The 25019-nt window shown below is 39.8% G+C and overlaps 1 protein-coding gene across 2 annotated transcripts in view; it reads right to left on the reverse strand.

Moving 5' to 3' along the window:
* Nucleotides 1–310: 310 nt before the first annotated feature.
* Nucleotides 311–25019, reverse strand: part of gabbr1b (gamma-aminobutyric acid (GABA) B receptor, 1b) — a 128217-nt gene continuing 103508 nt past the window's right edge. Inside the window, exons 14-21 of one of the 2 annotated variants that reach the window (XM_038725333.1) lie at nt 24584–24716; nt 20323–20439; nt 18308–18418; nt 17658–17751; nt 15335–15462; nt 6331–6459; nt 5035–5178; nt 311–3386 (exon numbers count right to left, since the gene is read on the reverse strand). In XM_038725333.1, the coding sequence (XP_038581261.1) occupies nt 3099–3386; nt 5035–5178; nt 6331–6459; nt 15335–15462; nt 17658–17751; nt 18308–18418; nt 20323–20439; nt 24584–24716 (1144 nt within the window). In that variant the 3' untranslated portion in view covers nt 311–3098. The remainder of the gene's footprint in view (nt 3387–5034; nt 5179–6330; nt 6460–15334; nt 15463–17657; nt 17752–18307; nt 18419–20322; nt 20440–24583; nt 24717–25019) is intronic. The other variant, XM_038725335.1, reaches the window with a different exon arrangement.

Raw genomic sequence — 25019 nt, forward strand, 5'->3', positions numbered from 1 at the left:
ATCCATAGACTGTGTAAAAATGATTGATCCCACAAAACTGTGGAGGAGGCCAGACTTCCTGGACCATGCAAAGTAAGGGTGATAGAAAGTGAGCAATCTGATGAGGAGGCTTAAGTTGAATGATAAAGCATGATTAAGAGTGAGCAGTGATTAGATTGAAGTTGAATGATTAATAAGCATCTTATAAATTTAGAAAACAATTTACTGTTGTGTCTTAAGTACATTTAATAGCACTAATTTCTGGCCTCTTTTTTAAGTTTGTATTCAATATAATACCTTATTATCTCAATTAAAAGTAATAAAACAAATGTACGTGTGACACAAAAGGGTAATTTATTATTTTGGCCAGTGGATTTTTCATCTACCACTCCCATTGGCAGGTGAGCCAAAAAGTTCATTTCAATCCCTGTGTTCAAAACATACCTCACACAAGTACAACTAGCTGACGACGACAGTCTGCCTCCATGTTTGTTTCTGTCTGAAGTCACATTTGATAACACAAGTTTCTGTGCTATCCCAAGTCCCCGGAACTGCCAATCTCAAACTGTTTAGTATAAACGCCATGTGTGTGGTCTTGCGTCTGGACTAAATTGTTTGATGTGTGTGCTTTTAAGATTAAAATATAAAAAAATGGTTAAATCTGTCGTTATGTCTGTGATATCCCACATTTTTAAAATCAGTTAAGTTTTAAGGAATTCCACACCGATGGACACGAAGTATTCAGAGCAGCAAGAAGACTAAGCTTTCTGATCACAGGGCTTGCTTTTACATCTGTTTACCTTATTAGTTAAAACTTTGGCATATACTAACATTAATATATGACAGAAAATCAGGGAAAGCAAAATATGTTCCCTTTAAATATTACATAACAACAAATTCTGACATTTAAGCCTTGTCAGCCGACCACTAGTCCACTGTTTATTTCTGGTATTTATCTGTCTTGTCCAAAGGAAAGTTAAACACCAGGACCCAGCTAAATATTAAACAGATAAAGGTGTTTGAATTTATGCTTTTAGCCTCATGTAATGTTCCTTCAGCTCTTGAGTGTGGCAGTCACGACAATTGATACAGTAAATATCTCACAGATAACAGCGGTGTCCTCAGTTGACTTTCTTCCCAGCCCTGAATAGGCAGGATTGAATTCATCCACAGTGAGGGGTTTAGCATGAACACACACAACTATGTACAATGACTCAGAAGTCTCTTTGAACAGAGACAATGTAAAAACCACTATCAAACATTTAACAACGGGAGCTAAAATGACTATGTAATGGATATAACCAGTTACTTTGTCACAAAACTGGCATTATTTCTCATGAAGTCTGTCCTTTTGTCCAGCCTCTTAATACAGTACATAGCACTATCTAAACACATTAAGAGGCAATATTGTAAGGTACAGATATGATAAATGCTTTGCCATAATATATTAGTCTCCAATTGACCCTTTGCCAAGCCCCACTCCCCATTAGTTACTGTTATTCCTGTTGACCCTTTCTAGCACTGCAGTTTTCAGTGATAACGTTAGCAGATTTACCATTGAAATTCTTAGTCTTTTGAAATAATGAGTCTTTGATTTCACACATAAGCAAATAAAGCAGCTTTTCATTTGCAGTCAGTGATGCTAGATTCTGTCAGCTGAAATGAACTGTTGCTAGCAGATTTTATCAGCTAATTGGCGCTATATAAATAAAAAAGGATTTAATTGAATAATTAACACTAACTCAGTGATGGCTGAAGAATTAATTCTTTCTAGTTGACTTGTTTAAAATGAGAGCCATGTTCAAAGGGTCTTTAAATATGCACTTAAAGGCTACATTTAAGATATTTAACAGACTGAGACTCAAGCTACACAAACACAATTCATTTCATTCCCTACACCCTTGTGTTGGTTTTGAAGGGTTAAAAGGATACAACCCTACGAGTGGTTTGGATACCAAGTACACACAGTGTGTTAATCTGTTGTACTAACTGCATACTACCTACAGTATAACCTAGCGTTACGTCCAAGGCCAAGGGTCATTTGAGCCGGGCTTGAATGCATCTATATCAGAGTTTAGGCCAACGTTAGTGGCTCTCTTGTGCTCTTTATTGGATTTGTGGAGGTTTACACTCGAGCCTAACACTTTACCCCAGATAGCATTCCCCCAGTTTTCCAAACTCATTGGTTACTTTACTACACATCCTCAAGTTTTTTCACCTGTAAAAGTGAAACATACTGTTTGAATATGAACAATAAATGATAAATCTATGTATGTTAGAATGAAATCACATTACCTTTTCTTTATCATACTGCCTTATAATCCTAGGCCTAATCAGCTGCCCCACAGTACATAAAGAATGCTGCTCCTTTTTTCCCCATGTCTTCTAAATGGATCATCATCAACTGGTGGAAATGCTGACTTTTCCCCTGGGAAATGAAGCTTTCGTCTCAGTCTTTTAGCATAATATCATGTAGGTAGCCAGCATGTGCATATTAAAGACCATTTTACAGGCTACTCATTTTAAAGTGAGTCAGCTGAAGACAGTTTTCAACCAACTCAAGGATCTAACGTTAATTAGCAAATAAATCATCAGATGAAATCTGCCAGCGACAAAATCAAGAAGCTGCTTTTGCCTTCTCTTGTCAAGGCAAGGACTTATTGTTTCAGACATTACCACAAACTTTGATGGTAAATCTGCCACCACTGTAAATTGCATTACATTACAATGGAGAGCTTGACAGGTTAGTAATTCAAGCTAATAAGGTCAGGTCTTAGTGAAAAGTCAAGTCTGAGCATTTTTTCTCAAACTCTAGATGGCACATAAATCACTGGCGGATCACAGATGCAAAATTGTATAATTAACAAGATGTATGTACATGTTTTTATCTGTCAGAGAAGAAAAAGAAAAACAACATGATGATCAGCTTGGAAAGAGTGAAACAAGTGCAAATGTAAATCCTCTCTTAAAAAAAGATTTATATTAACCTTTCCACTGGTTATCCTCTGGCCTCCTGCAGCTGATCAGTGAAATGAGTTTTGGAGTCAGCTCCTCCAAAGATACTCTATGTAGCTATGAATGTAATTACTGTCCTCCTCCCTCCAATGTTCACCACCATCTCACTTGTACAGCAGCTGCAGCCGGCTGGCGTGGCAGTTATTCCGGCTAATCTTGCTGTCTGGCTGGTAGAGGCTGGACGAGTTTGCGAAGGACGGCGAGATAGTGTGGGGATCAGAGGTGGGGGCAGGGTACCCTGGAGGAGGGGCCAGAGACCTGGGGTCGCTCTGGGCGATGGTAAGGGGGGGAGAGCTGTGGTTCTGATTGGTGACAGTGGAAGCTCTTCTCCTGGATCGCAGGGCCTGTCGCTCAGACAGCTGGTTTCTCAGCTCCGACACACGCTCTTCTTTCTGAGGGGACAAATAGTAATGATAACTCAACAATCTCCTCTACTGTTATATGGTAGCCTTACGTTTTAATTTATTTGATAGTTGACAGGAGTTGTCTGGAAAGAACAGAAAAATGAGAAAGGCTTGTGTTTTAATATCACAAAAGACATTTGCTCACATCGCCCAAAGGACACTAAAGGACAGCAGCCACCCAGCCACAGCCTGTTCACCCTGCTGCCTTCTGGGAAGAGATATAGAAGTTTCTGCTGCCGCACCGCCAGACTGCAGAGCAGCTTTTTCCCCCAAGATATCAGACTCTAAAACTCTAATTCATCCTCAGCACTGCTCCAGTGATGATAGTTTATTTCTGTTTACCATTTTTATAATTGCTTCTATATTAATGTATATTGTCTGCTATAAGAAGGGAGTTACAAACTCAGTTTCACTTTATAGCCTGTTATTGTGTGACAATATAAATCTACCTACCTACCTATTGAGTGATTTCTATACATGCATACAATAGTTTTGGTTTGATTTACCCAGGTTTACCCACTTAGGTTTTTTCCAGACCTTTTAACCTTATCTTACCTTATACCCAATCTTGCTCAGTGGATGGAGTTTGCAAGTATGGATAGATGTGATGACAACTGTGCAAAAGGCTATGAGATGAAGTTGAAAACCTCTAGTAAAACCAAGTATGTCAACATTTATTTTGACATTTTTGAAAACTTATATTAAAGGTTCAGTGTGCACGTTTAGTGGTATATAGTGGTGAGCGCTAAATTCATATTCTCCTCGTATGGTTCCATTTCCCAAGTTGTAAAGTTGTTCTTCTGACTTCAGTGTGTGTTCATTTGCTCTTAAGTCGGAATCAACATGGATGCTACTACAAAGATTTATCATATATTATCATATATCTATATAAAGAACACGCAGACATCTCATTCACTCTGCATGGACGGCAAACTAAACGTCATTGCCATATTACAAATTACATGTTTGCAAAATATGTATATGCAATATGTGATTTTGCATGAATCAAAGTTCTGTATACTTCTTTATGTCCCATGTACACTTTATTTCTCTTTTTGCAATAAAGATTTAAGGAGGAAAAAAAAATTCTAATTATTCCGACACCACATGAATGGCACCGTCAGTCACCACTCAGCCCTCCTGTTGCAAGCGTGCAAGAGAAGCTACGGTGGCTGACACGCTCTGTTGGCTCTAAATTATATGTGTGGTCCTATATTTGTCCACATTTCACCTCTCTTCTTTCTTCTAATAAACCAGACAAATGCTAATGCTACTGCTACTGTTACTTGTTCTTCTTCTTCTTATTATTCGTATAAATTCAATGTAGTGACAAAATGCGCTCTGTAGCACCGTTTGTTCGTTTGGGTTGCTGTAGAAACATGGCGGCGCAACGTGGGAAAGTAATAAACGCATCGGTTTATTATGGTATAAAATAAATATAAAGGTCTTTATACACCACTGAAAACATATTTATTTATATTATATTGCATTTCTGTCAATAGATTCTCCAAAATATTACACATTGAACCTTTAGAAACGCAAGATTAACATTTTCATAATCCCAAAAATACATTTACCTGCTAAATATGGAGAAAAAGAAAGAATTAAGAGTTCTGTGAGAAAGGGCCTTGCTGACCTCCTGAACGATCTTCTGTAGCTCCTTGTTCTCTCGCTCCAGTTGTCTGGACTTCTCCTCGTCATTGTTATTGGTGGATGAGCCGGTCTTCATGGTCTCCTGGGCATCTGACTGCCACTCACCCCGGGTGATGAGACGCCGCATCTACAAATCATGAATATGTTTTCCTTAATCAGCAGTTACTGAAGGAGTTCACCAGGGGTCAAGTTTTGGACTTTACCCCTTTGGAGCTTGAATCATAATTTTTCCTTTAGAATTATTTTAAAAAGGGGTTCCTAGTGGAGTCTCCCCTCATATTGACAGTTGGCAGATCATTGACTTATGTATCGGATAAATCGGATAAATAACTTGATATATAGATGTACTAAATTTAGTAACAGATTTTGAACAGATGCATGCTGTGTTTACCTCTCAGGTGAAGTGCGTGGGTAAGGTGTGAAAAGCTGTCACTTTCATTAAGTCAAACCCTGTATCTGTGTGTTCGGACATGCTCAAAGGTGTAACACGGACACTGGGCTTCTTGTCATCATAGAAATAGATCGTCAGATTGTGAAGTTTATTGCAGCTTCCTTTCGGCACACAGCTCCGCTGTTTACCGGAGCAAATGTCTCGTGAGTGTTGATAGGCTATTATTCGCGACTTGTAACCAATCACACACTGCCGTGGCCGGGACATTGAGCAAGACTCTAGCCTGGTGATGACCCATAGACAGAGAGAGGCAGCTGGATCAGAGCCAAAGTAGCGCATTTTATAATTAATTTAACCCTAACAAAACTATGGATCGTTCTGAATCGTGCGTTTTATGACAATTTGCATCACTATTGAAGTAGATCACTCAGAGGGGGGCATAATAATTATTCAGCAGAGGTAGGGATTTACACACCAGAAGGGGGGAAATCCTACCATTTGATAGCCTTTTGACTGATTTCTTGGACTTCAGTTGAATTTTGATTATTGCCTGCTCCTTTTTGGATTTGGTTATATTTTGGCCTGCTTGCCTCCACCTTGCTATAAGCCAGTGTTCTATGTTAGTTTTTCATTAAACCATTGAATTGAACCTGCTTAGTCTCCTGAGTCTCTTGTGTTTTCCTGTTCCACGCATGGCTTACTGTGACAAAAATAAAGTTTTACTAAACCTGAGCAGGTATTGATGCTGACACAGCAAGGCATTATGCGATATACTTTACTGGCCCAGATGACATTGATTCGCGCTGAAAGGCTATTCTTTATGCCTGACTCTTAAACTGCTGCTCTAATCTGAAGTGAGGAGATGAGAGGACAGTGTTCTGCCTTCACCTTGGGGACGAACAGAACCACTAGGGTGATGTAGACCGAGAAGACAATGGCCAAGGACGCAAAGGCGAAGGAAGCGTCCTGCTGGGAGGACAGGATCATGGTGACTGGAGCTGTGATCATACACAGAACCTGAGGAAAACAGTGGATAGAAACCAAATGTTTAGTTATTTTATTACAGAAAAGAAACAGAACATGTGTCAGGTCACCATGAGCGTGCAAGTCAAAAAGGCACAGCAGGCTCTGTAGTCACTGTAGACCAGGACATGTCAACTTTATTCATATAATAAAGAAATATAGAAAGAACAGAATGAAGAGCTTCAGCCATTGTCTTTTTTTTCAACATTTTCTCCACATAACCAGTGTTCAGTTAAAGAATGTTAAAATAAGGTATTTCACTGCTTTAGTAACAAACAACTATTTATTTGACCAGTGAATTTGAATAAATTGATCTTGAATAGATAATAATACAGGGCTTCTGGGATCAAGTGCTGGAACATTTGGAACCTGTAAGGTGTCATTTAAAGCAAAATTGGTAAAGCATCACTGGTTCCAGCTTCTCAAATGTGAAAACGTGAATATCTACGGATAGTTGTGATGGCCACTTTTTATTTGACTGACATTCCATGTGTAAATCAAACCATTCATTTATTAAAGGGGCTATATGTTGTTTTTTAACTCAAGTGAATCACTTCTTTATTGCCTGTGTGTGAAGTGGTTGTAATCTCACACAAAAACCATCCACTTGTGGAGCTTTTCTGTTACCTCTTATGGCCAGTATACCTAATCCTATGTGAAGAAAAAATCCATTGGCTGTGACTGCATGTGCTCTCCCAAGCCTCTTGCCTTGTGATTCTGACCCATGTACTCAGCAACAACTAATGAGATGGAGTCTGCTAAAACCATAAAGCGACCGGCTAGGATTGCTAACCGTCCCTTAAAATACGGAATTATCCTGTATTTAGAAACTAAAAGACATGTCTTTTAAAGAGGGTGGTATTATGCTGTTTGGCTTTTTCCCTCTCCTTTATTGAGTTATACACAATTTTTGTACATGTAACAGGTTTGCAAAGTGAAAAAGGCAAAAGTCCAGCCCAAAGGAGTTCCCATCTCCCACAGAAAACTCTGCTCTGAACCGCTTGAAAACAGCTCGTTTGTAGTCCAGCCGCTTCCCTTTCATCCTTGTGACGACACAGGGATGAAAGCTAAATGCGCATCATAACGCTCGCCAAGCGGCTACTCCGACACGCCCTCAGAAACAGTGAGCTGCAGCACACAGCTCTCCTCTCCCTTCCAAACACTAGCTACCCTCCAGGCAGTCAGTGGACATAAAGTTGTTACTGTGATGTAGAGATAGAGCTCAGTTAAAACTTTATGGATGAAAGATACTTTTGTTATAGATTAATAACTCACCACTCTGAAACTCTCGCTCCAGTCCATGTTGCCAAGCTGGTCGGCAACATGTACAGCTGAACCGAAGCCGTGTTTACGATTTCTCGCTGACCTGCCCTTCTCTGCTTCTGATTGGCTAGTAGTCCTTAACTAGGAACTGCGCATGTGCAACTCCCAACAAAGATCATTTAGAGACAAGATGTATCACTCCATAGCTAAACGAAGCCTTCAACACAGGCCAAAAAGAGGAGCTGCAGCAATGTGGAGAATGACAAACAATATGGCGTTTTTTGAAAGTCAAACCATGTAAACTTGTTCTAAATAAGATTTTGAACCTGAAAATGAGCATAATACCACCTCTTTAATGAACATTTTGCATTTTGTTCCGTATTTTGAAAATAAATGTCTACGTGATGAAACTGTGCAGCTCTGTCCGGAATCAGTGAGAAGACCTGTGTCAGTGTTGCTGTTACTATAATGCTGGCTGACGCTCAAGTGGTAAAAAAGACAAACCATTTACGGAAATACAGAGCAGAGTGACAAAAAGAAAGTGAATGCAGAGCTGCCAACTCTCATGTACTCATGTAATTGTTACCTTTCACATGCTCTCACGCCACACGTCAATTTTGTTACGCATTGGAAAAACATGTGTATAACTACGGTGACCATACGTCCTCTTTTTTCCGGACACATCCTCTTTCTGGGACCTTAAAAATACTTCTGGACGGGATTTCAAAAGTCCGGGCTTCAGCTTCTGCTTTCTAGAGTCAGCATTCATTGTGTGTATTTTTGCATTGCTTTGACTTTTCTCTATAGGTCCTGCTGTCTCTGCATCTCAAGCATTACCATCAGCAACACACAGACAGCCAAGAGACAGCAGCAGCTTGCTTGTCAACAGTGGCCATACGCTGTGCTTCAAATGTGCCGGTACTCGCCGGTAGGCTATGCACTTCTACGTTTTACTCTTTGGTATACTGGGACTACTACTTGCATGTCTGTACTTCTCACAAGCTTCTTCTCTGAAGATTGGATGTCATCTGCCAACTGAGTTTTACGTTTCCCTTTACATAATGTAAATAAAAACATTTCCAGATTGATGCAGAAAAGGCAGAAATTGGTACCGAAAATTTCACCAGAATGCAGGAAATTAAGTGCTTAACGCTCAAAACTTTCTAGGGGAGTACCCACAGACCCCACCACCTGCATGACTACATTACATTTTTCTTTACTTGTTATATTCGCATATGCCCAGAGTCCCCGTCACCTGTCCCTTATTACCATTTCAGGGAGTTGGCAACCCTACGACCTTCTGCCAGCACAACACAGACTTCAACATAAACTCCACTTTAGGATATTAACAACAAAGGTTTATGTGATGGATCCAAACGAGGATCAGATCGATTTTGGGTGAAAACAATGTCAACATTGGAAAGGTTCGAGTCATGGAGAGACCTCCGCTTTGTTTTGAAACTGACAAAACCGACTCAGATATGGCTTTCATCCTATTGGACAGGTAAACTAACACTACTGCAGAGCATGTGAAATATAATGTGATCGCTGGGGTTGATGCGGCACTGTTGCGGCGTCCTACTCTCACTAGCAACTACATTTCATGACAGGCAGACACACGCAGACACACCCACACACAACACACACTAACCGTTTCATTATTATCCAATACATTTAGCTGTGCTCACATTGCTGAGCCTCCAGTGAACACCAGTAGTTACAGAAGATGGGCAGGGGAGCTAACGCCGATGTATCCCATTGGCTAAATGCAGTCAATGTAGCATTATCCAATGAGCATGGATTAGTTCAACATCAAGCTGATAAAAATATTACTGTAACGTTGCAGTGGGATTTTAAATGAGATTCCAGCATGTTGTGTGAAGCTGTCTCCTGGTGTTTTGGTCTCTGTGTGTTCAATTCTGCTCACAGTTTGAGCACACGTAAAAGCACAAAGCAGGATGAAATCTAAAAACCGCACCGCTAGTGGCCCTTGAAAACTACATATAGCTCATTTAATTGAGAAAATAATCAGTCAAAAATCAGCTAATTTTTAAAATAATGAAAATAATCAGAATATCAGAATCATTTCATAAACTGCTGGCTTGTTTCCAACCTGTCTGATCATTGGACTCGTGTTTCTTGAACTATTGGACATCATATCACTGCGTTTCAAGACCTCAGCAAATACTTACAAGTGAGTACAAAGTTATCATAACTTTAAAAACTCTGGGAATTGTTACTGAAAAGTAAAACTTTAGACACAATCCTTCATGAAAACCAAATATACTTGATATCTACAGTTTTATAAAGGCTAATCTGTATAATTTATTGTAGCAGCATTTATATTATTTTATTTTGTACCATTGGCATGCAACTTCTTTGTTTTTATGTTTTGTTTAATTTCATAGACTATATGTACTTGAACAAGTTTTATCCAAACATTTCTCACTCAGAGTGAGACAGAGGAAGGAGATGAATTGGAAGGAGTCTGAGATCAAATCCCAGGCTGGAGCAGTAAGAGACAGAGACTGAGCACAACATCAAATAAGACGTAGAGGTGAGGCTAGAAATCAATACATACTGATCAACAGTCAGTAATCTCTGTGCAAACATGAAAAATCCCATCCAGACTGGAAATAGGGAGCAGCAGGCTGACAACAGCAGCAGCTGCCATGATTTCTCTGCTTTTTACAAACAATACAAAATCCAGCCCTCCGTTCACACACACAACTCGCTCGATTCATTTCACTGGAATGTGAATAGGATGTGAAATGAATAGGACTGGAAAAGTAGTGTAATAGGTCTTCTTTAAGTGAACTGCTCCCGGTAACCACTACCAGAGCAGAGTCTACTGAAAATGATGTTGATGGTACTATCCATACTATCCTATCTGTGGCTACTGATTGGTAAGACAGAAACTAAGAAAAATACTTCCCCAAACAAAATTAAGATGTCAAACAGAATGAATGAAGTGAAGCAAAATGAAAATATAGTCGGGCTAACGAAATGTACTTTGCTAAAGTAAAAAGGGAAACCTTCCTACCTGTTACTTGGTACACTTGGTTGGTATTAACTTTTTAAAATCTCTATCCCATCATGTGATTCCCCTCCATCAAGTCCAAGTCAAATCCCAAGTCTTGAGTCAGTCAAGCCAACAATTCCAAGTCAAGTTCTGAGTCAGTCAAGACAAGTCCAGTCAAGTCTCAAGTCATTTAAGACAAATCAAACATACAAATGAAGTCTTGAGTCATTCAAGCCAAGTCCAAGTCAAGTGTCATGTCAGTTGGAATAACTGACATGACACTCAAGGAAGTCTCAAGTCAGTCAAAACTGAGAACAAGTCATTGGAATAAATATTTAATAATAATTGCTCCTGGACATTACACCAGGTCTAAACTTGAGACTTTCAAACCTTAGTTTGTGGTGCCCACAAAACTGAAAAGTTCAACAGCAACGTCTCTTTCTAGACAAAGTATAACGTTTCTGGTAGTTAGATGACGCATTATCTAAAGATATAGTTTCCCTTGATGGCATCGCCTTGGCCTCCAGCACCACTGTGTGGAATCTTGGAGTTATCTTTGATCAGGACATGTCGTTTAAGTCTCACATTAAGCAAATTTCAAGGACCGCCTTTTTCCACCTACGTAATATTGCGAAAATCAGGAACATCCTGTCTAAAAATGATGCAGAAAAACTAGTCCATGCATTTGTTACTTCTAGGCTGGATTACTGCAATTCTTTATTATCAGGCTGCTCGAAAAAGTCCATTAAGACTCTTCAGCTGATTCAGAATGCTGCAGCACGTGTTCTGACAGGAACCAGGAAAAGAGATCACATTTCTCCTGTTTTAGCTTCTTTGCATTGGCTTCCAGTAAAATCCAGAATAGAATTTAAAATCATTCTTCTTACCTACAAAGCTCTTAATGGTCAGGCACCATCTTATCTTAAAGAGCTCATAGTACCTTACTACCCCACCAGAGCACTGCGCTCCCAGAATGCAGGGTTACTTGTGGTTCCTAGAGTCTCCAAAAGTAGACTAGGAGCCAGAGCGTTCAGCTATCAAGCTCCTCTCCTGTGGAACCAGGTTCCAGTTTGGGTTCAGGAGGCAGACACCATCTCCACATTTAAGAGTAGGCTTAAGATTTTCCTTTTAGATAAAGCTTATAGTTAGGGCTGGCTCAGGTGAGTCCTGAACCATCCCTTAGTTATGCTGCTATAGGCCTAGACTGCCGGGGGACTTCCCATGATGCACTGAGCTCCTCTCTCCTCTACTTTCTCCCCCCCTCTCTCTCCTTCACCCCAACCGGTGGAGGCAGATGGCCGCCCACCCTGAGCCATGGTTCTGCTCGAGGTTTCTGCCTCTTAAAAGGAAGTTTTTCCTTGCCTCTGTCGCCTAGTGCTGCTCTTGGTGGGAACTGTTGGGCTTCTGTAAATATCATCATAGAGTATGGTCTAGACCTGCTCTTTTATGAAAAGCGCTGTGAGATAACTGTTGTTGTAATTTGGCGCTATATAAATAAAATTGAATTGAATTGAATTGTAATCTAACAAATGTAACTGGTATTTAGCGAGAGCAGCACAACACGCTGCCATAACATATCCAAGTAGGGAAGTCCAAAATCCATAGAAACTGACACTGGAAAATGCTGAAGAACGATGAACACACAAAGACCGTCTGGCAAGTGATCAGCGAAAACAGGGAAGTTTATAATGGGGCTGGCTGATGGCAGCCCACTGTGAATGGTTTTTATTGGAACTACTTTCTCCCAAAGAAATACCTAAGAATTATCGGACATTTCCTGCTCCAAAATGAGCCTACAGCCACTTCTACATCTAAAACATCCTCTAGATTCCAGGGCTAACCAACTTTTGCGGACAGCAGTGCTAGGATCAAACTGATTTGATTTAGAGAGAGAGGGGGGCATCTGAATGGCCATGCATTCATGAAATACAGACCAAAGCAGGGGGAAGAGAGGAAAAACAGCAAACACATGCAGATTATTTCCCCGTATCAATTTGCATTTCACCCACTCAGTTTAGGCTTAAATTGGGTTCAGTGCATAATGGATAATCCTCTGAGATGAATTAAAATGCGACGAGGGGAATGAAAATCACAAAGTCACCCATACTGGAGATGTTGCTGATTAAAAAGCCACTTTGAGCACACGCCTGTGTGTGTGTGTGTGTGATCGGCTGGAAAGAGAGTGACACTTCAAACCAGCAGCAAATGCCTCACGCCGTTATTTAAATTTAAATTGTTATGCAGAGCAGAATACTTGGTTTGCAGTGAAAGTACTTCTTGTTCTTAAATGCACATTAGAAAGCTGAACATTTGACTACTTTTTCTGGCTCTGAGACAGGTTTAGCTAATTATAGACAGAGAGCAGTGATGTTTTTGAACACTTGAGGGTAGATTGTCAATTATTCCTGGTCACAGTCATTCCATTTCTGCACCTGATTTAATTGGAAGAGGTGTGGGGTTGGGCAGTGAAGGGATTAAGGAATGAGGGGAGGAGGGAGGAGGGGATGAAGGGATGTGGGTTTGGATGAACAGAGGGAGGATGGGTTAAGACAAACTGAGCAGGATAGGTAGACCTGGAATTAAAAGGGTTTGACAGGTGATTACAGGGGTGGTTGAGGCGTGGCCCGGTTCCTGAACTAAGTTAACAAGTAAACTTGTGCTAAACATGTAGACAGACAGAACGCAAAGGGATTTTAGAAATAGCATTACTCCTTCTTAAAGTTCAACTGAAAAATCAAACATCCAATAATATATACTGGTTTTTGCTTGTCACAGCACTGACAAGTTTATTTTTACACTGTAAAATATCTTGCTCGCCCTGCGATGGACTGGCGACCTGTCCAGGGTGTACCCCGCCTTTCGCCCAATGTCAACTGTGATATGCTCCAACCACCCCGCGACCCTGTACACAGGATAAGCGGTTGACGATGGATGGATGGAAAATATCCTGCTCACTACATACAATGTACAAGGTACATTTATTTATCATTCTACAACACAGGGCTGCATTTCATGCTACACACACAGAACATATTTAGCTATCTAAAATTAGAGTAGAAAAAAACCCAATATGCAGTTACTTATATATATACCGTATTATAAAAGGTAGTGTTATGGTCATGTGCAAATCCAGCATAATGGAAAGTTCAGTGTAATTTATTTATGGAGTGAGAAGAATGAAGTGAAGTTAAGGAGTCTCACAGCCTGGGGGAAAAAGCTGCTCTGCAGTCTGGTGGTGCGGCAGCTGAAATTTCTCTCTCTCTTCCCAGAAGGCAGCAGGGTGAACAGGCTGTGGCTGGGTGGGTACTGTCCTTTAGTATCCTTTGTGCTCTGCGTAGGCACCTCACCTCATCGATATCACTGATGCTCGGGAGATGGGTACCAATGATCTTCCAAAGTCCAGTATTCAGTTGCAGAGTGTGGTACTCAAGCCAAGAGTGCTGGGTTTACCGATCAGTTTCCTGGAGGAGATTGTGTTGAATGCTGAGCTCAAATCAACAAACACCATTAAGATGTAGGTGTTGCCTTTTGTTTTTTTTGTAAAGCACTTGTTGTTGGAATGTGCTATATAAATAAACATGTCTTGCCTTGTTATTTTCAAGGTGTGTGAGGGCTGAGTGGAGGGCAGTGGAGATGGCATCCTCTGAGGATCTCTTGGTTCTGAAAGCAAACTGGTGAGGGTCCAGGGTGGCTGGGATGTTGTACTGAAGAACCAGTTTCTCAAAGCACTTCATCAGAATGGGGGTGAGAGCCACAGGGCATGTTATCAGGCCCAGCTGATTTACTCATATTCACTCTCAGCAGGACTCTCCTCATATCTGCTGTGGATATTGGCAGTCCTCTGGAGCTGGAGTAGACTTTCCAGGTGACTTCTTGTTGAGGAGATCAAAGTGAGCATAAAAGGTGTTAAGTTCATCTGGTAATGTGGCCTCACACATGCTGGAGGATCTCCTGCTTTTGTAAATGCTCCGTACTTGTATAGCACCTTTCTAGTCTTTTCGACCACTCAAAGTGCTTTTTACACTACATCTGCATTCACCAGTCACACACATTCATACACTGAGCCTAAGTGCTCAAACGGAAACTAACATTCACACACATTCATACACTGAGCCTAAGTGCTCAAATGGAAACTAACATTCACACACATTCATACGCTGGCGGAAGGGGCAATTTGGGGTTCAGTATCTTGCCCAAGGACACTTCAACACGCAACCAGGGGGAGCCGGGATTGAACCGCCGACCTTCCAATTAACGGCCAACACGCTCTACCTCCTGAGCCACAGCCGCCCCTTTTGTACAACATGTTTTCAAATGTTATGCATTGGTGTCCAATAGATATTGATGGTAAAGGTAAATTATGTGTGAAGACAATATTAGGGACGAGGAAACATTCTACAGAAGGAATGCAACTGAGAGAGGCAGAGGCAGTGAGGATGTGGACCCTCAGAACATTTTCACCAAGCGGGTAATTGGTCAGGGCTGTAGTGGGCTGGGATGGAGGTGGGTGCCGAATCTTCCCTGTAAGTCATAGGCTTTAGAATATGTGCGCACACACACACACACACCCCTAAGTGAACTCACAGCAACATTATAGATGGCCATGCCCACAGCTCGGTGGTCATTGATCTTCTCTGTGGAGATGGACTTGGTCTCATAGGCCAGGAAGATGCCGAGCAGCAGCAGTAAGCCTTTATAACCGTACACCACACCTAAAGAGATGGACAAGATGGCACCTGTGAGAAATGGTGGAACTGTTTGTACTGCTGCACATTTCACACAGTACTTACAGTTTTTCTCAGTCGCTTTGGAGCATTTCTCAAATCATCCTTAACATTTGCATAATAGTAAGTGCATTTCTCGAAACAGGTAGTACAAACAGCACAACACAGTGGATTACCTGCAAAAGCCCTTAACTTGCTCAAAATCCTTAGTCTATCTCTCAAAAGCAAATCTTTATGTCATTAAACTTGTCAGTGCCATCGGAACGACAAGTCCTTGTTTCTCGTTTATGAACAAGCAAGTCAAAATGTTTAGCCATCTTGTCAATATAACAGTGTACTCTGAAAGTATTTTCTGAAGAAAAGAAAGAGACAGAACTGTTGCATGGGATACAGTACATCTCTTTGGCTGACGTTCCGGTCTGTTTTATCACAGATTGTCTTCCACATCACAACAGATACCTTCATCAATTCAGGGCACATTTACAAAAAAATTCAAATAGACATGTATAGAATGTCTATCTATATATACACTCATATATATACATACGGAAGCCCTAATCAAATATTCTTTTACTCTGTTTTCCTGTGATAATGGGATAATTTTCTCGTGGTTTCGAGATAACCATAATGGTAATTATAATGCAGCTTGCTGTATCATTGGTTAGCTCACTTGGTAGAGCACAGGACTTATAGGTTCAAGGCTGTGTGTTCAATCCTCACTGAAGTTTTTCTTATTTATATTTTTCATAATCCTCTTCAACAAAGTTCTTATGAAAAGACTGTTTCACATGCTCACATTACTGTAAAGCATGTGCTGGACTCTGTTCCTTCCAGCGTTTGGTGTGCGTTCTTGGTCCACATCCATCAACCTATGGACTTGTCATTTCCCTATCATTCCCAGGCAGAGGAAAGACCTTTTCATTCAGGGGAATCCATGTAATGTTGCACATTTCCTGACGGCTTTCTGAACCTTTGAAATAGCCGTTGTGAAATGTGTGATTGGATTCCCCCCAATCTCTTCATAACAATTTTGCTGAAGAGGATAATACACACAATACACTAATCAAACTGTATATATATATATATATATATATATATATTAATTCTCACTGTGTATTGTTACTGTTTACTGGTATTGAGTATTGGTCTGAGTGTTGCAATTGTGATGTTGTTGTGGTCTATTCTTACTTTGTTTATGGTCCTTAAGAAACAACATTTCATTTAGCTACAGTATATACTTGTAGGCAAAGGATATGAATAAAGTATTTTAACTTTGATTTTTGATAACATGTTCAACCATTTTGCATGTAGTGACTAATGCAATGAACTTATGCCTAGATGTTTTGGGGGGTAAGATTATTCAACAGAGACTGATACATTGTGATCAGCATGACATAAGCAATTGATAATGTAGGAAACAGCAGACAATTGTACATAATCATTTGCATCAGTGTGTCAAAGCATTTGCAATTTGTTCAAAACAATGAGAAAGTGCTTTTATGATGCGCACAAGTGACGAGATGATGTGGAGGTTGAACAATTACTTTTGAGAATTTCAATTCTGATCTGACAAATGCACCAAAGTGACTGAGAAAAACTGTAAAGAACTTGTTGAGTAAATTCTCACATTAAAAGTCTATATCAGTGATTTTACATTTTCTAAATCCTATGTTACACCTAACTTTCCTAGCCTACAGAATTACCATGACTTGAGACTTGTTTGTGATGTATCATAAGTAACACTTGGTCACCCTTTTTTTTCACTATTATTGTTCTCATCAATTGCTAATGAATCTGCATTATCAGGGGCTAAAACAATGAGCTATTAGTTATGGAAAGAAAGGCAGTTTGGTTTTAAAAGATAGGCAGAAAGGCAAGACTTTGTGATGAATTTGTAATCTCTCATTCTCCTGTGATTCACCTGTGCAGCCCAGTTCATTCTTGACGTTGGAAACAGCACTTGACAAAACAATCTCACCTCAAAGTCTTTTTTGTTGCAGTTTTAGAATAATTGATGAAATTAACCATGCTGCTGCAGAACAATTGGCATTGTGTCATATACACTGAACAAAATTATAAATGCAACACTATTTGTGTTTATAATTTTGTTCAGTCTAGAAACGGGGATGCAGAGATATAGAGAATTTAGTAGTGATGCAAGATTTGGTTGGTGTTCCACTCACCCAGCCAAGTGTTCATCTTTTGTGAACTGCAGTGTTCCAGTAAAGGCTGGATCAAAACATCCAGGTCTCCTTTAGGGGCTTCTCTAGTGAATTTCTGTGCACATACATCCAACAAGAAGACACAGGTGAAGAACAGCCACAACTTCAACAGCAATTAAAATAAAAACAATTTGAATTTATGCAAAATAAATTTTATGGAGGTTTGTGGCTATGTTGAAATGAAATCATTAAATGAAATTTAAAATAAAATTTTGAATGAAAAATGTTCATTTTCATGTGTGGAAATGCGTAATTACTACCAAAATGAAAAGGTATCAAAACAATTAATAGATTAAACAATAAGTCAAGTGGAAGAAAATGTCAACAAATTTCAAACAATGTAATTTATTATGCAAAATGCTAAATGTTTGCTGTGTACAGTAATATTGACAGGCACAGGCTTTCATAACTTTTATCTTTCTACTTGCTTTATTACTTTTTCAATTTCTCCACAGTCAACCCAGTTATTTGACACACCAAATACAGTATTAGATATATGGTTATCCTCATAAATGCATTCGTTTTTTAAGAGAAACTAAAAGTGTATAATGTCTGGCAAGTTATAAATAAATAACAAATAAATAAATAACAAACAGAATGGATGATCATACCTCCACTGTGATATGTAAAGGATCCACAATCTGCCAGATCATGAGAGAAAGGATATCAATGCCGAGCAGAACACCAACAGTTGCGTAGAGTTTCCATGGTTCCAGGTGCTGCTGGGAAACAGGGGGTGGTGGTCAATACAGCAGTATGGAGAGAAATCAGAAAAAAGCACAGATCCTCTCTTTCTGATTTTGTGGGGGAGTGACTTAAGAACCCATAAATAAACTAGACTAAGCTGAAAAAAAAACACACAAAAAAAGATCCGTTACTAAATGAGGCCAATTGGATCTCCACTCAAAACAGTGGCCACGGTGAGAAAAGAGACAAAGAAGCCATACAGATGAAAGCGCACAGCTCCCAGACTCCATCACTAAATAAAGGTGTTCCTTTATGTATTCGGCTTTAAAGAAAGAAAGATTGTGCGGTAACAGGCCCAACACTACAAAGTTGTTATTGATTTTGTTGCATTATTCCACAAGAAGCTTGTTGGTTGTTGGAATGAATGTGTTAAAAGATGCCAAGGTAGCAGTGGTATCTTATCCTGGTCTAGCACCACACAATGATCTACACTGTCCATCCACACAATCACAGCTCCAGATGCAGCAGTACTCTTTTTCCTATGGTTGTTTACCTCTATATCTCCCTCCTCTGTGAGTGTAATTGGGCAAGTGTTTGGCATCCTGCACTATACACTATAATTTAGATGACTTCGGCTCTTTTTGTCCTTATTTCTTGTGAAACTTATCAACTATGCAGGCGTGCTAGTCCTTATTAGGAGGCAATACCCGGGGGCTCATTCTGGAGGGAATAATGGAACTACCTACTGAGTATCTCTAGAAGATCAAATTCATATTGGATGAATTTTGGGGGCGTTCTTGACTAGCCGCTAGGCGAGCATTATGAGACGTGGTACAAAGTGACGCAATATGGTTACAGAAGAAAAAGGCTGTTTTCAGGCAGTTCAGAGCAGTGTTTTCTTTGGGAGATGGGAACTGTCTTTGGGGTTAACTTTGGGCTTTTTCATTTTGCAAACCTATTATATCCCCATAAAGTTATATAACACATTAAAAGAAAGGAAAAAACCAAAAGCATAATATGACCTCTTTCAGGGTTGCCTCCCGCCCCCGGTTGAGACATCTCCCTTTGAAAAACTTAACCTTAATGGGTAAGTTTAACTAACATACATTTGCTAACCCAACCACTGAGTGGCCTCATCCTTGAGGTCTTGGTTCTTGTGAAGCCAGAACATAATGTTTGAAAAGGTCTCTGATAAATCATAAATCTCGGTCTTAGTTATGTTTAGTTTTTACTCTCAATTGCTTATCTCTAACCATACCACGGTTTACAGTGGTTTACACTTTGTTAGACTTGTGTCACTAAAAAGAAGCAGATCACTGAGCCTTTCTTCAACTTCCTTAATGTTGTCTTTAATGGCATTGAAAAATGTTAGATGTTGAAGCAGCATGTCTTCCATCCTCAAAGAGAAGGGCCACAGCCGCTGCAGCATGACCATTAAGTGAGTTAAAATGAGTTCAGTCAGTTTTGACACAACCTTTGATAAAGTAATCCCACCTGATAGGCTTTCTTCAACTAAAGATATTAATAAATATTCTGAAATGTGCTGTGTCTCTGTCGGGAAGATGGTTGCCTTCACTCTAAGACGTCCTGTCTGACATGTCCTTTTACATACAGGAGAGGAGGCAAGAAAGAGGTAGGCAATGGAAAAATAGGGTAAGTCTTCTCCACCAATTGTAGGTGTTCACTGGCCAGGCAGCATGACAAATAAATGCTACACAATGCTCAAGTTCAAGTAGAAGGCCAACTATCCCACTTTGGGCCAACTATAGAAGCAGGGGAGGGAGTAAATGTAAAAATCATCTCTGGCCGTGGAACTTGCCCTTGAAAGGAATGATGATTAAGTAAAGCATAACCTTGGCATGGAAGAAAAGCGTTGGGTGGACTTAATTGTTCACTCCTGGAACATAAATCCTTAGCTTTAAATCCCTGTCACATTTACCTTTCTCTTATCCTTCTTCTCCTCCTTCTTGGTGAAGACGGTGTGGACCCACCAGATCTTGGTGAACATGCTGCCATAAGCAAGGCTGAAACCTAGACCAAGCAGCCATAGGCGAAACTAGAAGAAAAGAAATTAAAGATTTCATAATTAAACTGATTAATCTATAGAAGACATTAATCAAATTAGACCTTCAGTCATTCTCCATCATTAAGCAGGGCTTGATTTGAGTTTAACAGCCTTTTAAGAATGACCTTGAATTGAAAACAAGCTTCTCTGAGGCTGTCTATCTCTTACCATATCCTCTGTGTAATACTGCAGTGATACTGTATATCTGCCTACTGTGAAGGACAAGAATCAGACAACTGCCAACACGAGAAAAGGTAAGAGCTTAAAGCAACAGCTTATCTAAATAAATCTAACAATTAAATTATCCAAAATAAATATTAAAAGCTTGTGTCCTTAATATTTAAATATTTTATTCAATTAACATCCTGAAAAAGACACACATAAAGATAATTAGAGTAATGATAATAGTGGTGTATTTTTTATTAGTCTAATATCCTACACTGCTGTTGTATTATTATTAATAATAATAATAAAAATAACACACCCTCTTGTCAGATGCCTGATCAGAAAAATACTCGACCTCAAATTCAAAAGGATTGCTGTGACACACAGATTTAAACACTGCCATATCAAACCTTTTACCTGAACTGGAATACTTAACTTAAAATGGTTATGACTATTTAATCACTGGAGTAATGTGCAGTAAGATCATCACATGCAATTGACACATACTGAGGAAAATGAGTTTGTGTCTTCTAAATGGTGTGTGACGTAGTGCAATAGTGCCGTAAAGCATTACCCACTTTTCTGGGAATATTGTACATGCTCAACCCAAGTTACAAAGTGCAGGAGCAGGCATTCGGTGTGCCAACTGGGAATGAAAGAGTCCACTCAGGCTGGGTAGCTGGATGCTAGCGGCTAACTTGTAGCACACCCCACATCAACTCAGTTTATCATCTTACACCCCCTCTCCGGAATCTCCATCTCCACGTACAGTGGGCCAAATGTTTTTCCTAGGATCATTAAGCTGTGCCTCGCCCCACTCTGCCTCTGACTGGCTAGTGCTCATTTCCTTTGTTGGTTGGGTTGGTTAGGGTAAGAACATCAGGGTAAGCCAACCAGAGGTTACATCCATGTAACTACTGAATAGGAGACTACTGCCTTGCAGTTTCCATGTTTATGGTTCTTTCATTCCCTGTGAAAGAGATCACAATGAGCAGAAAGTTTACAATGGAGATTTGTTAGATGTCTGTCACTGAAAAGCAGCAGACCACTGAGCCTTAATGTAGTCTTCACTTACGCTACTCTCCACTGGCATTGAAAAATGTTAAATGTTGGGGCTAGAGCAGTTGCAGCATGATCCTAGCAAAAAGAATATCGCCTACAGTGGCACCTCAGAGCACTGTTCCTCCCGCTAGCTCCCCCTGCCGGCCTCATGTGTCATCTATAGGTAAAAGGTCTTTTATCATTAATGATTTTGTTGTTTCTAATGGTCTCTACTTTTTATGATTACTGAGGCATGGCTATCCCCAGGGGACATTGTTCCCCTGACTGAGGCTAGGCCCTCTGATTTTGCATATTTTGATATTCCCAGGCCCTCTTGAAACTGGAGAAATGAGAAACGGCGATGTACATGGCAGGAGGATAAAATGTTTGAACTGGATACCATTGTGTAAAATAAATCGAAATATTACCTTGTGTGCCAATAAAACTTATTATATATAATAATATTAGTTCATCTGCCAAACAGATGAAAGCCTTTCTGAATAAACCATAACCTGTTTGATTGATTGTCCCTGAAGTACGCAATAAAAAACATAATTTAAGATCATTTGCAGTGCACAAAAAACATCATTTTGGATAATAAACACAAGCGGTTTTTGCAAAAGAATGCAGTGCAATTTATTCTCATAATAAGGTGAACAGGAGGACAAATTACATTTAAATCAATGCCATTTTTGTTGCCTTAGTTGAGCAAATAGTAATAAATAATAAATATATAATAAAATAATCTTATTATCTTGTTATCAGATGTTTGTTGACTTATGGTATTTGTCACACTGTGAGCGTGTCTGTTCTGTTTTGGTCAGTTGGTTGTTTTCAGTCAGTCATGTTATTTATAGTCTGTTTAGTATCTGTCTTATTGTTTTGGGTTCTGTCCTGTGTCCAGTATCTGTTATATAGTTAGTCTGTGTTTTGAGTTTCAGTTATTTCTTGTGTCCAGTTACTCTGTGTTGCCTTTATTATTATTCATCCACATCTTACTTAGTGTCTGTCTTGTCTCGTGTCCTTGTACTTAGTCCTGTTTTAGTATTCACTCCTAGTTCTTGTTTACATTATTTTTGGGTTAGTCTCCTCTGTACTCTGTGTTCTAGTTCTCTCTTTTAGGTTCTGGCACTTTGTAACATGTGTGTTTCTGTCTTTGTTGGTTATTCATGTTGCCCCATGTCTATCCGAGTTCTGTTTTACCTTAGCTTCTGTCTGTGTTCCTTGTTGGTGTTAGTTTATTTGTGATCTGTCCGCTTGTATTAGTTTATTTATATGTGTTTTGGCTTTTCCCCCTCAGTAATCTGCCTGCCTACTACTCTCTCTGTTTCCCCTGCTGTCTCCCTGCCTTCCTGTGTCTCGTTAGCCTCATGTCTGTCACCTGTGTTGTTCCCTCCCTGCTCGTTAGTCCCTGTATATATACCTGGTGTTTCGGTCTTGTCCTTGTGGGATCATTACCTTGTGTGCAGTGTTTTGTTGTGTGGGTATGCTCTGTCTCGTTGTGTCCTGTTACCTGCCTGTTCCCTGTTAGTTCCTGGTATTTTTGATTATTCTCGTTCTGGATTTTCTGTTGGTTTTCTACATTCATCTTTGGATTTTGGATTTAGCCACTCTGTTGCAAGTGTGCTCGCCTTTTGTTTAATTAAAACCATTGAACTATACCTGCTCAGCTCTGTGTCCTGCATTTGGGTCCTACAACCTGCTTCACCACACACGAACCCTGACAGTATTTGAGTCAAATGCTGTGTGGCAGCATGTGGATGTGATGGGTAAAATCACCGTATGGACAAATATGACACTATTTATTAAGTAATCTCTGGGTCACTGTATCATAGGTGGTGGTTGAAAAATTCTCGTAGCTTTGGATGGAATGAAAAGCGTGCTGGTAAAGGGATAAACTAGATGTGAATATGCTACATTGAAAGTATCCTTGTGGCAGATTATGTATGTATTTAAGGTAATAACTACTGCACAACAAAAAATATATTGCCTATGTAGGAGAGTGTTTATCATTATAATATAATAATTGTAATGACATAAGTAATTTATGGTATTATCATATTAGTAATTACTAGTAGTAGTATATTAGTTAGTTTTTTTTAGTTGCTGTTTGTCAGGCCCACATAATAGGCTACATTCACTATTTCCTTTAATGTTCATTAGTAGTAGTGCTCTATAGTTTAAAATGGATCTTTAAAACTTTTGTTTTGTCTCTCATCTATTAAAACTTTAATATATTTTGGTGTAGTTTTGTTCAGCATTGTTATGTTATCTTGGTGAGGTCTCATAATATAACAAATGAGGAGGTCTGGGCAGAAAATGGATGGTCACCCAGCTGGAGCCTCACCGGTTCATCCATTGTCCAGCGCTCGGAATTTATTTCTCAGCTGGAGAGCTTCAGATGAAAGCGGTCAGGTGGAGCATTTAGCACAACCTTTGCCGCTCTTGACTAGCACCCATGAATCTAAGTTGCAGGGAGTAGAGCAGGCATGGGACTTGGATTTATCCTGCTTCAGCTGTCTGAAGTTGTCTTGCAACAGTGAGAATGCAGGAGAGGAATGTCCACACACTGTCACGGTGGAAGATGTTTTAGAGGCCAGTTATCAACAGCAACCTGGGTAAAAACAATCCTAGCTTAGCTGGCCTCGCTAAGGTGCTGTCTCTAGCTGAAGAAGTTCACAACCAAAGCTTCAAAGGGGCATAGGACTAAACTTTTGTCAGTGCCAGGTCAAGACTAAGAATAAAAGTGCCAGTCCATAAACGACAACAAAAGTCCCTTCAATAAAGAAGTGAAACAGTCAAAAATAATCACCTGCAAAACTAATGGCAATTTCAAAATGGAAAGCATTGAATCACTACCTCCCACAGTCATGTCAGTTTTTAAATTTGAAATTAAATCACTGTGTTTGGAGCAACTTTCAAATTGTACCTGGCAAACGGCGGGGAACTGTCTCCTCTGGACATGAAGGCCATCGATGCCCAGAGGGAAGACAGCAGCCAGAGCCATCATGCAGCCCACTGCAGTCATGTTGTTAAGGTATGGCTGAGAGTTCTGAATGTACCTGGAGCAAAGAAATGGAGATAACCTTCATATATACATAATCATAACCAAACGCATACACAAACAATACACTCATACCATAGTGAAAGGAATGGAAAACAATTGCTGCCTGTGAAAAAAGTAAAACTTATTCAACTCAGGTGTTAGGAAATATATACATAATATTTACTGGTTTTGAATTTTGGTCCCCTAAGCAACAAGAGAGTCATTCAGCTATCATTACCTTGCTTTCATTGCTTACACTTTAACCTTTCGATGACATTAACAGCTTGACAAAGAGTGCTTCATTTATTGTATATCATTT

The sequence above is a fragment of the Micropterus salmoides genome, unplaced genomic scaffold (assembly GCF_014851395.1).
Source record: "Micropterus salmoides isolate LMB-PRFRI ecotype aquatic unplaced genomic scaffold, ASM1485139v1 Ms_hic_scaffold_17, whole genome shotgun sequence".
NCBI lineage: Eukaryota > Metazoa > Chordata > Actinopteri > Centrarchiformes > Centrarchidae > Micropterus > Micropterus salmoides.